The 21,806-nt window shown below is 35.5% G+C and overlaps 1 protein-coding gene and 1 long non-coding RNA gene across 5 annotated transcripts in view; one reads left to right on the top strand and one right to left on the bottom strand.

The window, feature by feature from the left end:
- Positions 1–21,806, bottom strand: part of VCAN (versican) — a 111,207-nt gene that overhangs the window by 45,447 nt on the left and 43,954 nt on the right. For 3 of the 4 annotated variants that reach the window (XM_016953036.4, XM_517667.9, XM_054684219.2), the window contains exon 7: positions 14,550–17,510. The exons of the other annotated variant lie outside the window; for it this stretch is intronic. In XM_016953036.4, coding sequence (XP_016808525.2) covers positions 14,550–17,510 — 2,961 coding nt within the window. The remainder of the gene's footprint in view (positions 1–14,549; positions 17,511–21,806) is intronic. 4 annotated transcript variants of the gene reach the window in all.
- Positions 9,558–20,232, top strand: LOC134810068 (uncharacterized). Its single transcript, XR_010157192.1, has 3 exons — positions 9,558–9,643; positions 13,346–13,420; positions 20,146–20,232. It is a non-coding gene; the product is annotated as an uncharacterized LOC134810068 (long non-coding RNA).

Genomic DNA, 21,806 nt, shown 5'->3' on the forward strand with positions numbered 1-21,806 from the left:
CCCTCTTATATGGTTCTCAGTCTTCAAATTTACTGTTTTTGTATTAACAATAAGAAAAATGAATTCAATTTAACATTATTAAAACAGGTTATAAAGACTCATCAACACATTTAAGAAAACAACATAGTCCTTAAAATGAAGCAAGGAATCACATATACAATGTAATCTTGAAGTGCAGGAATTCATCTTTGTGTGAACTGCAAAAAGAGTAAAATTAAGACTATTTCATATAAAAACAATTTAAAAATTAAAAATTGAGGCCATATCATATAGAATTAATTACTTTTTCTATAGCTCTATTTCTATATATGATCTATATAGAAAAAGTAATTGTCCTTTATGTAAGGGAATAATTTATACACTCTCTATTCAATAAGAAAATGAGAAGAGATTCCTTCTGGCCCCTTTATAATCTGTTCTAGAGCAGACTGTTTTATGGAAAAACAAGAGAGCTTTATTTATAGCCCTTTTACATTGCAATGGCATCCTCTAGCTACTGTGGCACTGAGACATGAGCTTAACCACATCCCATGCACAAGAGTGGGAAGCTCTGGATAGGCGGGCTCTATTGGAAATAGCTCACTGAAAGGACCAGAAAGAGCCTTCCACACCTATAGACCTTTATCCTTCCTGGGATGTGACCCAGATTAGGCTGATTTTAGTTCTTGTCATTAACATCTTCTCAAAGAAAGTTCAGGAGTCCTATCTAAATATTCTAACTAGCATTCTTCGAAAAGTACGTATCGTCAGAATATTTCCCAGATTGTAAATTGCCATATGGTACCAACCACTAAGCTCAATGGCCTTTTCTGCTATCAGAAATACATCAGCAAAGCTCCTTGTCTTGGGCACTAGGAAAGAGGAAATTCTGAGGCCTCATCATAGAGGCATTCAACTGTCCTAGAACAGGGTCCTGCCACTGCAGCTGCCTTACTTTCAGTGACAAAGCAGTATGAAAATGTGCCTGTGGATATACTGACCCATAAAGAAGACAAAGAATTTACACACTACTCACCACCCTGCCCATAGGAATAATACTACAGAATGAGTTTTCAAACTATCCCCAATCTATAACACACATGCATAGGCCAAACCTGAGAAGTGTTTAGGAGAAATCATTATGACGGAGCCAACCCTGCTTCCCAACCTATCATCTAAAGGGGAGAAAACAACTGTTTTCTCCTGAATTGTTCCTGTTGCAAGAAGCTATTTCCTTCTATGTATAGAAGAAACAATATCTAGCTTTTGCTGTTTCATCAGAGAAGAAAAAACCCTATTGAAGAGGAATCAGTGTTGCTTATATTCTAATCTATTTTATGAATCAAGACAAATATAGAAGTGTAGGAACTACCAAGACAAATTCCACAGAAGCTCCTTGAATTTTTTTTAAATTAAAAAACCCAGACAATAAGACTTTTATGTAATGCGAAGACATATACATTTATCCCTTTTATTCTAATAGAAACAAGAAAGAAAACTCTCTTTTCTATCCCACCACATCTTCACTAAATTATTTCACTAAAATACTTCTGTGTAGGACTGGGTTATTCTTATCCTAACTAAACACCCTTCCTATTGAAATTTTACACACTACAGTTCATTTCTTCTCTCTGCATTCCATTCCATTCTGTATATTCAGCTTTTCAACTACTTAAACTACAGCATATGGGTATTCAAATAAATGAGAAAATATTTCTACCACAAAGAGAAGCGAGATAAATACATAACTCTAGTGTGTTATAAAAACATAAAATGAATACAGATTATTTCTGACACAGATGTTGCAATTGTTACTAATTGCTCAGTGCAGGAAAATGATTAAATGCCTTGTCATTTAAAAATATAGGTAATTAAAAAGACTAGGTTTCTTCAATATTAGGTCACTAAAGTTGTTACTCGGATCTTACATATAGTACCCATGGTGTATATGTTTTAAAATAGGACACCATAAAATATTCAGATGATAACATCCTCTTAATTCAGTTTGCATTGAAGGTAAACTTTGTGCTATGAAAAAAGAATGTGAAGAAAATGTTTAAACTATATGAGCGGAAGCATTTAAAATGCCTTCTGTACAAAAGAATCTCTTGAAATATTCACATCAATAATTTTATCCAAGCCAGGAGTCTCTCATTGCTAAAACTATTTGAATATAGTTGAATTAAGCCAGACTCAGTTAAACTATTCAGTACAACTTCGTGGGATTTAACTGGAGTTTAAAAATGTGCATATCTTAAACTGCTCACACTATCATTTTACATGCAAGCAACTCTTTTATTTTGCTTCATTAACTTAAATAAAACTAGAATTCATGATTAAGAAATATTAGACAAAGGTACACTAAATTCTTACTTACCCTGTTTGGTGACACCAAAACTTTCATTTAAATACAGAGAAAAGATTTTAAATAAGAAACATGGGTCAGTGTCAAGCATATAAAGAACCTCTACCATATTTTGTACCCTTTCGTAAATAATGAAGTTAAAACGAGCCATTCAGCTGGGTTTCTCCAGCAAAACACAAGGGTAAATAAGGAAATATCTGATTAATATTGTATATTTAGAAACTCCTAGGCCAAGAATAGGGTAAGAACACTCATTGCTATTATAGATTTACTTGAATTTCTAAGTAAATTCTTTACTTCAAAAAAATAAGACTGATACAAACATATCTCATGATCTTCTTATTGAGTAATTACAGATGGAAGTTCTGTCAAGTATGTTGGTGGCTCTAAAAAAAGTGGGGCGGAGAAAAGCAGAGAAAGAAGACACAAAGGTATGCCAACATGTCACATGTCAATATGGTAAGAAACTGATGGATGGTCATAATGCTCACTGAAATTTTTGTTTTCCTCTGGGAAAGAAAATAAAGAAGAACTCTAATTGTAAATCAGTACTATATAATAATTTAGCTAACTATCAACTCATATTAAGCATACTTAATTCTACTAAAGACCATGGCATTCACTTTATAGTTTCTGATTTTAGCTCCAATTAACAAAGTATAATATTCTTTTAGGTCATATTTCTCTCAGATCAAGAACTCTAACACTTCCAATTGCTCATAGATCTATAAGGACTTCCTTGCCATTTTAGACTATCATATCAGAATTTCTCACCAAAAACCAACTCAGATGTAGTAAATTCCATTTTCTAACCTAAATAAATATGATAATGTTTCAATCACAGCAGTATAAGCATTTCAGAGACAGAATCTTTGCATACATTTCACAAACACAGCATTGCTTCATATCGGTTTTTGCACACAAAATTAAATTCACTACCACCACAACCATGCATGCTGCCCTGAATGTAATATCTCTTCAGATGCTCATTGATTTCTCAAAATTTACTGAGTACCTGTTATGTATCAGACCCTAGGGCAAACACTCTCTTGTCAACTTCAGAGAGACCTAACTATACTTTCCAAGTCTCTCCTTGCCCCCTTCCTCTCTCGCTCTCTGAAACAAATGTTCCTGCCAGTAAGTTAGAGAACTGGCCTTACTAAACTCTTTTCTCCTATTTTAATGGGAAACTTGTGGAATGTACTTATTGCAAATGTACTAATCATTAAATTTAGATTAGGATTCCTTTCTCCACCCACCTCGCAACTATTTGATCTGACTTGCCTTCAAAATGATAGAAAACAGAAATGTATTATGCAGTTTCATCTTATGTTTCTCATCATGAAGCTGGCAGCACATCAAAATAAATTAAGTAATTGAGAAGAGAATCTACATATAAATAAAATAATATGTTCATTTAATAAGTATGATAGAAATTTTCTTTTTCTAAAATAAACTCTATTGTGTATTTGAGGTTTACAATATGATGTTATGGGATGCATATAGATGGTAAAAGGAAGCAGATTAACATATATACCATCTTTTTGTGAGAAGAGCAACTGAAATTTACTTTTTTAACAAAATCTCTAATACAATGCAATTTTATTAACTACAGTCTTAATGTTGTATATTAGATCCCCAGAAAAAAAATTGTCTACTAAATGGGAATTCTTTAATTTCAAAAAATATGCAAAATGGGAGTTGAAATTATTTTGTTTCCTTTTTCTGAAAGTAATAGTCTCACAATTAAGCAACTATTATTATTCTTTAAATAAGTTCGCGACAACTTGCAAATGGTCTTATTGAATTTTTTTTTAGACAGGTTGTTGATCTGTTACCCAGGCTAGAGTGCCGGGGTACCATTACAGGCAGCCTCAAACTCTTGAGTTTGAGCAATCCTCCTGCCTCAGCCTCCCAAAGTGCTGGGATTACAGTGTGTACCGCTGCACCTGGCTGGATTTCTTAATATCAGTTTGAAGGAGAGAGAAATGTTAATTACCCAGGGCTTTCAAGTTAAAATTTTCTGCTGACATTTCCTATACATACAATCTAAATTTTATTCTGTCAGTATAATTTCTTCCCATACTTTTAACATCTCATAGCAGGGAGAGGTGGGGTATAAAACCTATCTACTATTAATATATGCAGATAAATTTTTCCCTGCCCTATCACCCAAATATTTGTCACTAACTCCTTGCATCTCACCAAATCCTACTTGTCCCCTCTTAGTTTATTCTTCCTCTGAAATTACCTCTTCATCCCCTTTTCCTGTCACCACCTCCACCCACCACACACGTTATTAGAGAATCTCAACAGAGATTATTGCAAACCAGAAAAGTTTCTTTGTGGTGTATAGTGAGGGGGTGGGGGGTACACCTGTGCTACTGTGAGAGGAGGTATCTCATTCCGAAATGGAGACGTGCTCTATTTCGTAGGAACAGAGCAACCCAATGGTGTAATTGACATTTCAAGCTCTTAGATGAAGCTCTTAGTCTTATAAAAGACTGCTCTATTCTAGAATTTTACTCAAAAGGCAATATAACTTTTGTTTGGATTTCAAGAGTCAAACCACAGAACTCTACAGAGTGTATGCATAATCTTTTCTATGTTTATATGAATGTATTTTAACAGCTTGACTTGAATATAACAGTACCATGGTTAATAGGCTTTTTTTAATGACATTTCACACAAAGCTTTATTGCTAGCTGACCTCAAATTATTCACAAGTATTTTTAAGTACTTCATAACAAAGTTTTGTAGACAGAGCACAAGTCTTCCAGTCATACTGTTACCAGACACAAAACATAGTTGCTAAGATGCATAGGCAGCTGGTTAAAGTTCACGTTCTCTTTGGGGAATTTTACAATTTAAGTTTAAGAGCTTTTAATTAAACGTAAATGTACACCAATCTACTCAGCAGAGATATATTAGGATCACATTTCTTTTTTAAAATGGATTTTATTTTAATGTGTAACAAAAAGATTTTGTTTTCCTATTTAAAAAATACAATAGACAGCCGTCCCGAAGTGCAGCATAGTGAAAATGATGATTATACTATATTCCAATATACTCTCCAGAAATATACATTACCTTTCCCCTCTCTCATCTTAGAAAAAACAAAACCTCCAGAAACCTACTATGTGAAGCATATGGCCAAAGTAAGTAAACTACCCTTGTGAGACACCAGGGAGACTGTACTACAAGGTAAAAAGATAAAATCACTAAAAGCCACTCATGGTACTTACTGTGTACTGGTTATACATGTGTATAAACAAGTTTGGGTATACCACAGTGACACCGTATATCAACTTTTCATAGACATAGATACTGAAATACAATTAAACTTTTCCTCTCACTCCAGAGATTCCTTCCTTCTAGTTTAAAATCTCCTTTTTAATACTTACATTATTTATGGAGAATCAAAAGCTGTATACATTACCCAATCATTCTAGCAGTTACTTAGAAGGTCCACCAGAATTTATTTTCCTCCAAAGGATCAAATCACTCTTTTTAAAAATAATTATATCCATCTTCTTGTCAATGGATGTGTGTTTCCCTCCTGATTCACACTCAAAAAGTCTAAATACTGGCACTCTCTCTCTAAGGAACACGATTTTTAATGTAATCAAATGAGTTCTCAGATGTCCACATGATGCCCCAGGATGAAGGAATATTCTTATATTTTATATCACCTCAATTAGGTTGTAAAAAAAATTCAAATACTTCAATAGAAATGAAAGAATAGTTTCTACTAAAACGCATCACCACTCCCTCATCCATCCCACCCTCACCAACCTGGGCCCCATTCTTGGAGCTATTCTCTTAACAAAGCCACTTAAAAACTAACATTTTTGTACATGAAACACTGACCTCAATGAAAAGTAATGTTATACATTTTCTAAAGTGACAAAAATAGGCAATGTCTTTTTTAAAGCATAAATTTTTCAGCTTTACCTCATTAAAATGGAACCTCAGCCAGCATTTCTTTCTCCTTTTCTTTTATTCCTATTGCTCCTCTCACTAGGCATGTCTCTCCCCTTAGCTACGCCCCTCACCCACCAAAAAAGTTCTGAACACTGTCTGGACCTGTGAATACATTTTTTATTCATTGCACAAATGAACGATCTAAGAGCTATTAAGAAAGAAGAATGTAATCCCTGTGTAGAGAACTGGGGGTTTCCTTGACAACAACAAAAAGACAGCAGGGAATGTCCATTCATTCTATAAATATGCAAGAAGCTAGGCCCAATACCTGGGGAAATGTATCAAGAATTTGTAAAATGATTTTTATGAGAAAAAAATTAAATTGGTAGTTATCAAAATCATAAGCCCAACTTTCACAACTGAGGAAAAGCAAAAAGCTAATAAATTCTACTCTTAGGTCCTATAGAGCCAATACTATATTTAAATTTTAAGTAAGGGCTGCAGCTGCTTCTGATTTGCACCCAAAATGGCACCACCCAAAAAAACACAACCTATGTCGGGTTTGGATTTTTAAGAAGTTATTTCAGTCAAGCAGACACTAAAGTACAATTATACTTGGCTTCTTGTGGCATAAATGATCTTGAATTTTAAGATCATTTGGCTTTTACCTATTTAGAACAAAACAGTCTATATTTTCCTGTACTTAGAAGTTGGAAATGAAATAATTTTTAAAGCCCACAGGAGATTAATTTGTACTAAGTCATGACTATGTATCAGGCATTGTGCTTGGTGCTTTCTAGTCACTGAAGGAGTATTAAATATGTGAAATGCCTGTCACAGTGACTTGCATGTGGCAATCACTCAAAGATCCCCTTCTTTAACCAATGTGGTGAGGTTGTAGTATTATTATAAATTTTTAATTATATAACAACTGAGGCCTGTGGAGGTTAAGTAATTTATACAAGACCAAACAGACTGTAAATATAGTTATCCCTCAGTAGCCATGGGGGATTGGTTCTAGGAGGATACCAAAATCCATGGTATTCAAGTCCTTTTTATAGAATGGCATAGTATTTGCAGGAATCCTACGCATACATTCATATACATATACTTTAAATCAGGTATTATAAGTAATCATTTAAATTACTTATAATAACTAATACAATGTAAATGCTATATAGTTATTATAGTGTGTTGGGTTTTTATTTGTGTTATTTTTTATTGCTGTATTGTTCTTTTTTATTGTGGTGCTTTTTTTTTTTTTTTCAAATATTCTCTATCCATGTTTGGTCAAATCAGAGGATGCAGAATTGTGGATACAGAGTGCCTCCTGTAACAATGTTGACAGTGAACCCAGGTCTCTTTCCAAAGGCTCTTTCTATCACATTAACTGCCTCTTCCATGTATCCTATGAAGCAAACTAACTACATCTCCATGTTGGTTCAGAATATTAACCAGAATGTACTACAAAAAAATCCAGTTCTAATGTAGTTAGTATATTGTAATTATTTGACTGTTGAATAAATTAGAAAAAATATATCTGTATATTACCTGTATATATGTGTGTATACATATATATGTGTGTGTGTGTGTGTGTGTGTGTGTGTGTGTATCTTTGTTTCATAAACCCTGTGATTTGGAGAAAGAGTATGTGTCAGAGCTTAGGAAATATCATTCCATATAATAATAGCCATTTTACCATGTTAAAAATTCTGACAGAGAAATTGAGAAATCCCTGGGTCCACATTGCACATAAGCAAAGGAGAGACTGACTCCAGATTCCCTAACTTAGAGCACCTGCTCTATAATCCTACTGATTCAGTATTCACTTGAATTAAGATGTCATAAACCTTTAAATCACCTTTTAGAGTGTAGGCACTTTTTACAAAGTAGTTTTATGCCATTTAACTTTGTAAGTGTGTAATTCTGAACCATGATACTTCATGGGAGTATATTTTGAAAAGGTAAATGTACTTAACCCACAGAACATGCTGTCTTATCAAAATGTGTGAATCACTGAAGCTCAGAAAAGTGTGACAACACTGCTTCCTCAAGAAGCTGGCAGAGTATCTCGGGTTTTCATGAACTGTACTAGTTTCTGCGTGAGGCCTAAGAAGGTATTCAGCTTCTGAAGCAGGCCATGTCAAACAGCACTGGGATGACATGGCCTCCTTCAGAAGCTGTTTAGAAACTCTATTTAGAAAAACAGCTGTTTATACTTGGGGCTCCTTAACCCCACTGGTGAGCCTAAGTTGGGAAGCAATTGGCTAATAACTGGCCTCTCATAATTGGATTGTAATCTATCCCTCCAACAGAGACTGACGTAAGTCTCCTCTTTCTCATGAAATATTCTGTAACTTCCTGCCTTTCTTGATTCCTTCTTTTTCTGACCTCACCTACCATTCACAATCTGTCATACCATACACCTACTGTGTAACTATATGTTTAGTATGACAACTGCATTTGATTGTGTTAATGTTAGCTGGCCAATATGCCTTTGGAGCACAGCCTATGGTTTATGTTTCTTTTATGACCACCTTTAATATCTGTCAAAGGACTAGACATGCTATAGCTTTACCCGAAGGTAATTTGATTGACTGTGCTCTGCTAGAAGATGGTGTATGGGTCTCTCTCGAGGTAACTGCCAATAAATGATAAGTGGCATTTGTTTTAGATAATGCCTCTACCTCAGTGGTAGCTTTGATAATGGCAAATTGTAATTGCAAGTGCCATTTTCAGAATAGGCATTGGTTTATTTTAGGAAGAGGATAATAAAGTTCCTTTTAGTTATCAAAGTAACACCTTTTATTGTTAAATCTCAACTTTTGAAGAAAACACTTTCAATTTCTTAACTTTTTCCTCAAGGTTAGTGAGTTAGTAAAACTACCCAAAGAAGTGTTAAAATATTGAGATTCTATATGTGTGTGTTTATATGTGCATCTATGTATTACATATACAAAATATTTCACCTCAAAGGACTTTTTGAAAAGGTAATCTTTGGTCTATAGTACAGTGTTAAGCTCACTGATAATTTAGAATCATTAAGTTCATTTATTTTCTTAACACTACAGAAAGGAAAGGAAGACAAACATTCTCTTCCCTTTTATTTGACTAATAGAAGAGGAACTCAATTCTTTTCTAGACTTGGGACAGTCCGTGAGAGACGGGGGAAGCCATTCTAATTCTCTGCAGAAAAATGTGCTTCTCTGACAGACAGCCACAGCTGGAGCTCAGGAAAAGGAACCACGGAGGTGTGCAGGCACCAGACCCATCCACTTTCAGAGATGTGCTCCAAAACTCTACAGGAAAGAAGCTGCCCAGAACTGCAGAATAACGTACTACCAATTTCAGCACACTCTTTCCTTGCTATGTCAGGTATCTGAAGAGCATGCATACTGCCCCATATTAGCAGCAACCAAATCTAAATTATATACTCTTAACAAACCACTAGAATGCCAATGAGAAACCAGTCTTCCCAGAGTTTGCTTTTTCAGGAATTGACAGACAGGGCAGTACCTAAGCCATTGGGCAGGGGGTTGTTGTTTTCTCAGAGCTCATCAGGAGAGAGAATCACTTCATGGCAAAAATGCTCCAAAGAGGGCCAGGGCTGCTAGACCCAATGCCAAGAATGTCAGACTCAGTGTACCTTCGTTTGACTATCTGCTTTCCCTAGTTGTCTCACAAATTATCTTTGAAGTTTAAACATGATAATATATAGAAAAAGTGGTCTGAAAGTATGAAGCCCGAAGTGTGAGTTTGATGATGACTTAGTTTTGCACATACATGTGAGACTCTGACATACCATTATATATTATCTTGATGACACATAGGCATCAATAAGATTGAAACAATATTTGTTTAATGTGTTTTATTCAGCACCATGCATAGAGCTATTCAAAGGTAAATGTTAAATGTGTATCATTGTAATGAGATAAAGATATAGATAATCAGACCAATTTTTGAAACATTTTTACTTTTAAGAACTTAATTCTCTCAGGAATGAGTAACTGTTTTTGCTTTATTTTGAATTGTCTAGATATCATTCTTTTTCTAGCTGTGTTGTGAGGTACATGTTATTTTAAAAACCACCACAGGAGATGAGGAGGTCCCAAGGGAGTGAGGTTCTCGATGTCCTCCTCAAACATTAACCAACACAGCTACTCTTTTGTCTGTTCAAGATATGGGGGCTCTCAATAACATTTTGTTTGAAGAAAGGACCTGGATCTTATAATAACAAATCAGAAAGTAATTTTTCTATAATTAAAACGTTCTTTAAAATTCTGTAAGAACAGAAAATGTGTGATTTTAAAAAATTATATGAGATTATCTTAAATAAACATTACCTTTTAAAAAGTGATGACTTGGCTGGGCGCAGTGGCTCACGCCTGTAATCCCAACACTTTGGGAGGCCGTGGCAGGTGGATCACGAGGTCAGGAGTTCAAGCCCAGCCTGGCCAAGATGGTGAAACCCTGTCTCTACTAAAAATACAAAAATTCGCCAGGCATGGTGGCAGGCGCCTGTAATCCCAGCTACTCGGGAGGCTGAGGCAGGAGAATCGCTTGAACCCAGGAGGCAGAGATTGCAGTGAGCCGAGATCACCCCACTGTACTCCAGCCTGGGCAACAGAGCAAGACTCCGTCGCAAAAAAAAAAAGTGATGACTCTGCAATCAATGATGTAAATATGGGTATCTGCCCAGATGGCTCCTGCCCTCAGAGCCAATGTTCCTTGTTCTTTATCCTCTCTGTAACACCATATTTAGACAATAAGCCTTTAGCTTTTTGTATATTTCTCAAAATGTAATTAATCTTTAATAGCATTACATTAATAATTTTACCAACATCTTAATCTTTCTATCATTTAATTTAATATTGCTTTTCACCTGCACACCTACATTTGGGTAGATACAAATTACAAAACCAGTAGGAAAAAGAACACCTAACAAGACAGCATCAAGCAGGCCTGACACATAATAAGTAGTATATATGAATTTGTTTGTTAAAAAAGGTAATAAGCTGCCTATTTTAAGGTTATAACTAAGAGCATTTGCATAATAATGTTGGTATTTAATATCCATACATTTCTAAATTATTCTTTGATTTAAAAATACCTGTTTGTCAGTTTTTAAAAACATTCACAGTTCTGTTCCACTACCTTGTAACATTTCAGGTGATTTAGAGGAGTGCTCTTTAAAAAAAAATCTGGAGTTGAAGAAACTCTTCCTACACCTTCAAATTCTGGCCTTCATGCATGTTCACAAAGAAAGCCTTTCAATAATTTTTCAAAATGCAGGTGTGCAAATTACTCCTGAAATAGACAGGAGTAAAGTTTTCAGTATCCCCTGAACCACTGTTAAACACACCCCATAGCATTTTTCAGCTCATAAAACTTTTATGAGCTGAAAAGTTCTTTCAGATTTTTTTAACTGCTAACTACAGTTGCCCTCTAGCTACAGCACCGTAAGTTGCTATTAAGATCCATTTGAGCAAGTATAACATAAGTGTGTCCTGAGTAGCATGTTTTGTTTCACAGTAGTAAAAACAAAAAAAAAACAAGATTTATATGACTCGCTGAGTGCAGCAAAAAATTATTGAATGCCTTGGTTCAGAATAGCATGGGTGGTATTTTTGCTTACTTGGATATACAGTATATATAAAGGTGTATTCTACTCCTGTGAATAGATTTATACAAGTTCACACATGCACCAAGGACTTTCCAGTCTGGAAAATTGTGCCTTGATACATAAAAAGGTTGGTTCTCCAGGCACATATGCACTTTTCTTTATTAAGGTATACACCTGCCTTGAAATTCATTAATTGAACATCTGCTTTAGGATTTTCCCTTGCCAAAGCTCAAAATGTTGGAGGATAAAATTTCTCATAGAAAACAAATAATATTAGTATCGGTGAGCAGTTAGAGGTGAGTAAACTTCATTGTCTTATGAAGACAATAAACAATGCTTTTAGTTAAGGAGAACAGCATATACAGAACACACAAAAATACAGATGATGACAGGTAGGTAGGTAGGTAGGTATGTAGGTAGGTAGGTAGGTACGCAGGTAGGTAGGTAGGAAGGTAGGTAGGTAGGTAGATACATAATTATTCCACAGATACATCCCCTTGTTGTACACACATATACACACTCTCACATTAGAATTCTGCCTGATGGAAGTAACCAAGTATTGCACGGTTTTCTGACCTAATATTATTATGCAAAACAAAATTAATTTCAAGGTGGATTATAGTCCCACATTTTAGAAGCAGAAGGAGAAGAAACACCTATATACGTCTCCCAGGTCTAGCTGAATCAAGTCCACAACTCACTTATAAATATACACCTTTGTATAAATTGTTTCAGGTTTAGCTTACTCAGACCCTCCATTTCCAGTAACCATTTATAACTTAGTTCTTTTTTTCTGATGACTGCCAATTCTTTCAGAGAGATCAAGTTTCACTTTTTCCATTTTGTAATTTGACTTCCTAACTGGCAGTTTCCCACTTGGAAGAGTTTTTAAATGCAGAACATTTTTACTGGGTTTTATATTATTCAACTCAACTTATTAGCTACACTAACAGAGTAGTATCAATTGAAAAACAATCTGCATATCCATTCAAGCATTTTTTTAAATTATGAAACTAAGTGTTGGTAGTCATTTACTTTTTGCTTCCTTTTACCTCTTTTTTGTTTTTCTTTCACCGTTATATTCCTGTCTCTTTTCCAGCCTTACTAACGCAATCCTCATTCCGACTTCTTGGCAATTCATTTTCTTTTTCCTACACCAGTTCCGAGAGATGGAAAAGGATGTAGAAAAGAGGAAATATGTTATGGTTTCCAAGAAACAATATCATTAGCAAGAAAATCATGATCAAATCCTGTCCTTTTTAAACTGTATTGGGAAGTGGAGATTAATTTTAATACTCTGTGGGTGTGTTCTCTTCTCTACTATTCACTGACAAGCAAAAGCTTTCACACAGAAAATTCTGGAGAGTAGAAACCTATAGAAGCCATGAAGTGTCCACCAACAGCACTACATGCAAACATACTTGACAATAACGCTACTTGTTTGTTTCCAATAGGTGCACTCCTGAGCACTCTAATGAGGATAGCATCAGTCTTCAGAAAAATGATACTCGAAAGGGAACATTCCAACAGTAAGAGAGAACCCTGCTTAAAAAAAAAAAATCTTCTATCCTGTCTTCTCAGAGCCAGGTCAAGAAAACAATGAATACTCATTCATTTAATTCTTATATGAAAATGAAAATATAGCAAATTAACTAAAATCCATGATCGTAATTTCTAAACTAGAAAGAGACAAACCTGAATTGATTTATTGAACTGCATTTGCTATATATTCTCAACTCAGCTTATCAAATGTAAAAGATGGTGTGGGCTCACCTTTAGACAGCAATAAATCGTATTTGATCATGACAACTGCAAGTATTAATCAATGTAAACAAACAGCTTTTAAGAATTCCGTCAGAGAGCTAAAATATTTGAGTGGAATAGAAGGCATCACAAATATTCCTAGCGGTAAAACAATTAAATCATAAAATGAACAACACTACAGCCTGGTTTTTAGGAAGCAAGGATAATGAATATATAGCCACCTTCTGAAATTATATTTAATACAATAAACTGTAATACTCCCTACAACTAAGCTAGGTTGTATTTGCTCTAAATAGATAAAACCACAGTAAAATACCCCAAAGCAATAGCATAAGAATATGTTGCATTTACATTAAAATAACACTTACATTAGAGACCTATTACCCACCACACAAGTCATATAATAAACCTGTAAAATCCTGGAAGAGAAAAACCAAAGCAAACCTTTAAATATCTTTCTGTCAACCTTAGGGATATGCAAAACGATTTTAGCCGTCCACATTGTAAGTACTGAAGGTTAATAGTTAAAGACCAATGGAATGTTAACACAGTCTAGTGCTACACTTGAGTAGTAATGTATGAAAAGACACTGAAATTAAAACACTTTGTTCTGCATGTTTTGAAGTGATGTAACAGTGATGATTTGGTTATATTAGATGACAAAGCAGGGCTTCTTATGACTTTTAACATAAAATTGTATCTAACATTCTTCCACATTGTTTAACATATTCTTCCAATTCTTGTACAAATATATGAAGCTAAAACATTTATTTTTCACACTCCAGTTATCTTCTAATAGCAGCATTTGGTATGTTGACTTTTTTTTCCCCAAAAGTAACTTTCAAGATAAAATGCGGATTGCCTTCAATGCTAGTCTAGAAAGCAAAGACTTACCTGTCTTATTTTCTCTGACCTCAATAATATAAACATTAATGTCAGGGTGAAATTTTGTGCTTGCTGGGGGCTGTGGCGTAGAAAGCGCCTGAGGTCCAAAGGCCTCTTTGTCTTCCACAGTGGGTGGTCTTGTTGGCTGTGTAGCAGGAGGACTTGAAGTCGTGAAATACTCTCTATCAATATCGGTTTCTGTTTCCTTGGCTACAATATCTTCAAGGGTAGTGGGAGGAACATGAGATGTTGATTCTCCAATGATTACCATGTCACTGGTTGTTTCTTCACCAGGTTCCCTGTCGATGACAGGTGGTTTCTTAGTGATCGTGGAAGATGGCTTGAATGCTGAAGTTGTGTGAAGTCTGTCTACTGAACTGAAGGCAGTGGTAATATCACTTGGAACTGTGACTTTGATTGTTGAAAATTCTATGAGTTCTGTGGCTTTGGGCTTTTCAAATAATCCTGAGCCTAAATCAATATCCTCTAGGGATGTTTTCTCAGTAGTGGTTTCTTCCACAAGCTGGGTAATGTGGGTACTAAAAGGACTCAAAGATGATGTAAATCCTGTTGTACTACTACCTTCTGTTTCATATTTTTGTTCAGGCCCTGGACTTAAAGATACTTTTGGCCCAATGCGTGGTGTTAGTGTTACCACTTCATCCGTTTTCACTTTGTGCTCAGTTACAGCACCTGGTGGATAAGACACACTGTGATCAATTTTTCCAACTGGAGTTGTTTCTAAAACTGGGACCCTCTCAGAACCTGTCAACAATTCATCTTCAGAGACTGTATATGCTGATCCATCGCCCTCTTGTTCATCCAGTGGTGTTACTGCCTCCTTGGGAGTCCAAGCTGTAGAACTGAGAGCAGGAACTGGTTTCTCTGCAGTCTGTTCTTTCCAAGGGAATTCTTCCTGAGTTGTTCCCTCTGTGATTTTTGTTGTTCTCATAGTTTCTGGAGAAATAGTCGCTTCAAGGCGAGTCTGATCAATGACAAGTATGTCTTGAGAGGGTTCACCTAGAACTTCATCTTCTGATGGAACAGAAGGTACTAACACTCCCCAGTCTGTCTTGGGAATTACAGAAAGAGGAATGGTATGGGAAGAGTCTACATAAGTAGTAGGCTCTTGGGTGCTACTATAACTAACAAATGCTAATCCTTCCACCTCTGAAGTGTGTGCAAATTGGGGAACAGTAGATACTGGCTTAGAGAGGTCCACATCTTCCACTTCACCCAAAGCACTTCCTTCCATGGTTGCATAAACTTGGCCTTCAGTGCTTGTGATAGGTGGAACTTTTTCTTCAGTTGTAGAATCTCTCAAAGTTGACTTTTCTGCAATACCAATTGATGTAGTTGGCTGAAATCTAATTGTGAATTTTCCATGGGCTGCTATGTCTTCATCAGTAACCTCCTCTAACTGCTTTTGAGTACTATCTGGAATAAGAGTAAATTCATCAGCTCCATCTTCAGTGAAACTTGGGATGTCTTTATCCTTTCCATTCATCCCCACAGTTGTGAGTAAGGCAGGGGGCAATTTTGAAGAGGCTGAAGGTTCTGTAGACTCTAAAGGCTTGGATGTTGTATTATCTTCATCCCATGACCATTTTGATACAGTGGCTGCTTCAACACTTAAAGTACCATGGGCCAAAAGCACTGTTGTAATATTTTCATCATATTTTGTAGTACCTGGAGTTGCTGTAAAGTCTTCCTCCATATCTCTTACTTCTGTTGGCTCTGCACTTAACTTTGTTATCAATGTTGAGAAATCAAAAGACTTGGTCATTTCCACAGAAGACTCTGTAACATGAATTGGCTCTGAGAGAGATGTAGAGAGTTTCATCCCAGAGAAGACTTCTTCTTCTGTTTTTCCCATAAATGGACTTTTAGTGATCTCTTCTTGTATTTCATCTGTATAAGTATCTGTTCTCATCTCTGGTATTAGTGTTTCTGTTCTTTCTCTTCTATGTGTCATTTCTGTTTGTAGAGAAGGATAAATAACTGTGGAAATTCCCTCTACTAATATTTTATCACCAGAATAAGGAAACAATTCTATTTCTGTACGATGCTGTGATGGAAAAGGTGTAGTAGACAGATATTTGCCAAGAAACTCTTCCGTTATCCTACCACTAGTTTGTCTCTCTTCCCAGTCATCCATGGATGATCCATTATTATCAGGCATAATTAAAGGGGAAACAGTTGTGGATGCTGAGACTGACTCCAAGTCTTCTAACTGAGTGTGGATGGTGTCTTCTGAAGTCTTTGACACCGTAATGACTTCAGGAATTTGGTCAAAGATCAAGGTGCTCTCATCAGATCCAACTGTAAGTGTTCTGTCTTCATCATCCTCTTCTCCCAAGGTGAATCCATAGTGACCTGTGGTTACCAATTCAGAAACAGTGCTTACCATTTTCTTTTCAGTTTTGGATTCCAGGGTCATTCTTGCAGTTACCAATGGTGTTTCAGTTACAGGGAATTCCTTGGAAGGAATGTGCTTTAAGATTTCCATAGATGTTACCAAAGGACCCACTTCTATTTGTTCAATCTGTGTAACCGATTCTTGTGTTTGTGTATCTTCCACGACACCATCCCATGAATCCGTAGCATAATGAGAGACGCCAGTTGTACTCTGGAGCACTTCTTCCTTAATTTCTGATATGTCTAGCTTTCCAAGAGGTCCTGAAGCAGAAGGTGAGTAGTCATCCATATCCCAGGGCTTCTTGGTACTGCCAGTAGGTGTGGGTAATTTGGTGGCTAAACTATCTGTGACAGCCTGAGGTTGGACTGTGGCTTTCTGTTCAAAACTGACAATATTTCCCACGGGAGGGAACTCTGTTGGAATGACAGGTAATTCATCAACTAAAGGGATGATTGGTGTAGTTCTATCAGAAACCATTTGTGGTTCTTTGGATAAACTGGGTGATGCAGTTTCTGCGAGGATACTCAAATCGATGGTTGTAGCCTCTTTAGCTAGAAAAATAATTTCAAAGAGTTGATTAGACAAGTCACTAATAAAAACTTGTATGCCCAGTGTTTGTTAAGTGCTCCTGAGTATTTTGTAGGGAGTATTTTTGGGTGGCCCAGAAATGTTCTGTGATGGAGAGGAGTCTTAAAACTATACTTGAATTAACCCAAGGACAGATAATTGAACACTTAATAGTCATAAATTGATCAGTTGTTTTACGTTATAAGGGTTATCACTGCTTTTACCTAAAAGTATGCATGACTGTTACCAGTTGAGGAAAATTAATATTATGTAGTTTTAAGATAAGGAAAAGCTCCCAAAAATATAAATGCAGATTTTAGATACAGTAGATTGTTTATTTACCAGAAACTACAGCATCAACTTGAAGCCTCGCAGGAGAATTTAGTACTATTCTTCTGGAGGCTTCTGTACCCTGTCTCCAGCTTTCTCCACATGCTCCCTTCTTTTCAAGTTGCTGCATATTATCTCAGGGGAGAGGGTGTGTCTCAGATTGCAAAACAACAAAAAAGCCACATCAAATGTATCCAAGTTACATATAAACCATTACATTGTCCATAATGTGGAGACTTTCATAAAAACAGGATATTAAAACTTTTTAATACCACTCTTCACTTGATCCCAGGTGTTGGACATTTGTCTTCATCCTTCTTTCAACTTCATGGTGTAGATTTGTTTCTAATAAATTATAAAATGTGCCTGGCAGAGGCTAGTTGGCATTTGTTGTAGTTCTACATTTTGTTCTATGTTCTACACACTCTGTTTGTATCTCCTAAGGATCTTGTTTCCAGGCTTACTTTAGCCTGAAACACAAATGTAGAACAGGAAGTAAAGTACCCACATAATGTATTTTAGGTCTGTAATTACAAATCACTGGGAACAACCCTAAGCATCAGAAAGAACAGGCTCAGGCAATATAAAGTAACCTGTCATCATAAAATGCTGCATTATAATGGCTCCAGATTTACAGAGAATGGCCTGGCCTGTTTAAAGAAATTTAAATTGTGTATAAAAGCAACAGTTTGTAAACAAGATTCTTTCTCAACACAGGGAAAAGGCAGCAGCCTACTATATAATGATTGTTTTTTTAAAATAAAAAAAATCAGTATTTTTAAAAATAAAAACCTATTAATAGTTGCCACTGAACTCAAAAGAACTGTCCTGAAGAAACCTGTAGTTATTGTTTTGCTACATCCTCTAGGACTTAAAGCTAGTTTTATGAGTAAATGCTTGTTTGCCCTGAAAAGAGGTGTAATAGCCATAGTATCTATAGTATCTTCTTTTTTACTTTTAATAATTCCAGAACAGGAGCCCTCAAAAAACAAAACAGGCTACCTTTTAGCTCCATTTGCTCTGTAAAAACTTAATCATAAAATGATATGATTTTATTGTAAATCAGACTAGGGCTATAACAGGTTCCTTATTTTTTGTCTGGCACGAGCTGTTATTAGTTGTGGTCATTCCCCAGACCATTTTAAAGCTCAGCTTCACTGATTTTATCATGAACATTTGAGGGCTATTTACATTATGATACATTTAAATATTCTTTAAAGTCTGTCATTATTTATCTTTTTAATATTAAAACAAAACTAACCAAAAAAGAGTTGGAGTTTAAAAACATTAAATAACCTTTTCCTCCCCTTTTTAAAGAAAAGCTTTTTCTACATTCATTTCCTGGAAGAAGCGTTGTTCTATTTTGATTGACATGAACAACTTAAAAACCCAAAATGTGGATGACTATTTTAATTCAATTCTCTATCCTCTGAAATTCCATAACCATTACTTCATTTAACTGCCAAATTTCATGTTTGTCTTATAACTGCATTCTTTGGGGAAATAGTAAAAAGATACATACAGAAAAAGTTCCCATGGAAACATAATATAAATACTTAGCAAACAGCATATTAGAGAAAATTTAATCATATTATTATTAATAACAACAAAAAAGCTAAATTTACTTTTTCCCTCTGAGTATTTCCTTGGCTGATGAAATTAACTTACAAACAGGTACAATTGCATTAGGGCCAAAGGGGCTGTGAATCCAGGCTTCCTATGTTCCAATCCAAGCTCTCTGCTAGCAACTTTCTACAATGCTATGAAAATATGTTTATAGTGTTTTAAAAGTTGACTCATATTTTTAAAACTAAATAACTAGATTTCATTGTCAATTATTACTATGGAGTTTGCTGTTGCATTCCTTCCTCTAGTCCTGCTGTGTAATAAAGTGGTAGCAATATGTCCTAGAGAATCTGTTCTAGAAAGCCAGTATTTATGTGACTTTGTTTCCAAAAACAAGGGTTTTCAATAATTTTAGAGCCCTATTTAAAAAAAGAAAAGGTCTGCTTATAATTAAGTTAATTAATTCTACTACTTGGAATGGAAAACCTCAGACTTCCGTTTCAGTTTGGGTGGCTTTTTCATCAACTTAACAGCTGATTTTGATCACAAGTCAGTGTATCTGAGGATTTGTGCCATTTGTTTCAACCATTCCACAAAAGGAAATAATTTTATAAAGCACAATATCTACAAAGAGATATTTTAAGAATAAATACCACTGTATTCTGATGACTACTGTAAAGGTAAAAACAATTCCAGATTATTCTAACAGTGTCCTTCCAATAGGTGCATTCACATGGAGAAGTTTTGGCTCTGGAAAACTACCAGTATTCCTTCAACTTTATTATTGAGGAAGCCAACATAAATCAACACGATTCTTTTCCCACAAAAGTTCCTTTCCAACCTTTGCAGCTGTCTGCCCACAGATGTTTCACATCACTGTACTTATGGCATTTTTGTCCTATGGGCCATCTTCTCTGCTTCTGTTGCGAGACATGAGACAGATTTTCCTAATAAAACTTAAAACCCCCATTAGCAGCATGATAGTCAATTTAACTTATTCCCATGCTCTCTACATTATTGAGAAATGACTAATTTTAACTTGGTTCTTCTATATTAAATTTGTTATACATAACTAAATGTAAACATGGTTAGAAAACTGTAAAGATTGGAGCAGTGAAATTACAATTCAAACTATATATCTATATATCTATATAGATATAGATATAGATATAGATAATTTTTTTTTTTTTTTTTTTTGAGACAGAGTCTTGCTCTGTCATCCAGGCTGGAGTGCAGTGGCACAATCTTGTCTCACTGCAAGCTCCACCTCCCGGGTTCACACCATTCTCCTGCCTCAGCCTCCTGACTGGGACTACAGGCTAGGGTTAGGGTTAGGGTTAGGGACTGGGACTACAGGCGCCCGCCACCACGCCCGGCTAATTTTTTGTATTTTGAGTAGAGACAGGGTTTCACCATGTTAGCCAGGATGGTCTCCATCTCCTGACCTCGTGATCCGCCCATCTTGGCCTCCCAAAATGCTGGGATTACAGGCGTGAGCCACCGCGCCCGGCCAATTCAAACTATCTTTTTAAAGTTATATGAGTGATGGAATGCTAACAAATTCAAATTCAATAAACAGGAAACATTTGTAATATACCAATCGGGGAAAGGTTAGTTTTGGCACATGTGGTCAGATTATGAACTAGGGCACACACAAAAAAGATAATGAACTAACCAAAGGTTAGAAGGGCAGGCAAATTTTAACAGTGAATGAGTATATAAGATAGGATAGAAAGTGGTGGGAATTAATTTAGCCTTCTCTGGACCACCATTTTGATTTCCAAACTTAATCATAAATAGAGGAATGTGCTAAACAGTGATGAAACTTCAAAGCAAGAACATATCAATAATTAGAAATTTGGAGATTGAAACTGTAAAACAAGAAAACTGTTTCAGTTGGAGAAGATGCTGAGGGATAAACAAACAATTGTGATCAACAATAGAAATGGCTGTTATTCAGATTTTGGTCTCCAACTCAAAAATGAAAACATGGGTTCAAATTCAAATGCAAAGTACTTAATTAGAAAAACTATCTGAGAGTGAAGGTCATGGAATATTAGAATGAGTTTTCTAGGAAACATGTTCCATCTCCCTCTCCTGGAGATAATTAATCACATTCTGTGAGAGGTTATCATGAGTTTTGAATGGTTTTGATTCACTTAAGTTTGGGGATGTATGAAATGATCTTTCAAAGCCTTGTATAACTCTCCAACTTTCACAGAACTTGCTAAATTCTGAAGTAAAAAACTAAATATGCAAAATCGTTTAATCATTAAGAGAAGATATACAGGAAAACTTTATCTTACAAAGACATTACTTTGCTTACTTTTCAAATTTATTTGAAAAGAATAAAGCCTAATTTTATATCTTTTATCTGTCATTGT

This window comes from Pan troglodytes, chromosome 4, assembly GCF_028858775.2.
Source record: "Pan troglodytes isolate AG18354 chromosome 4, NHGRI_mPanTro3-v2.0_pri, whole genome shotgun sequence".
Lineage (NCBI taxonomy): Eukaryota > Metazoa > Chordata > Mammalia > Primates > Hominidae > Pan > Pan troglodytes.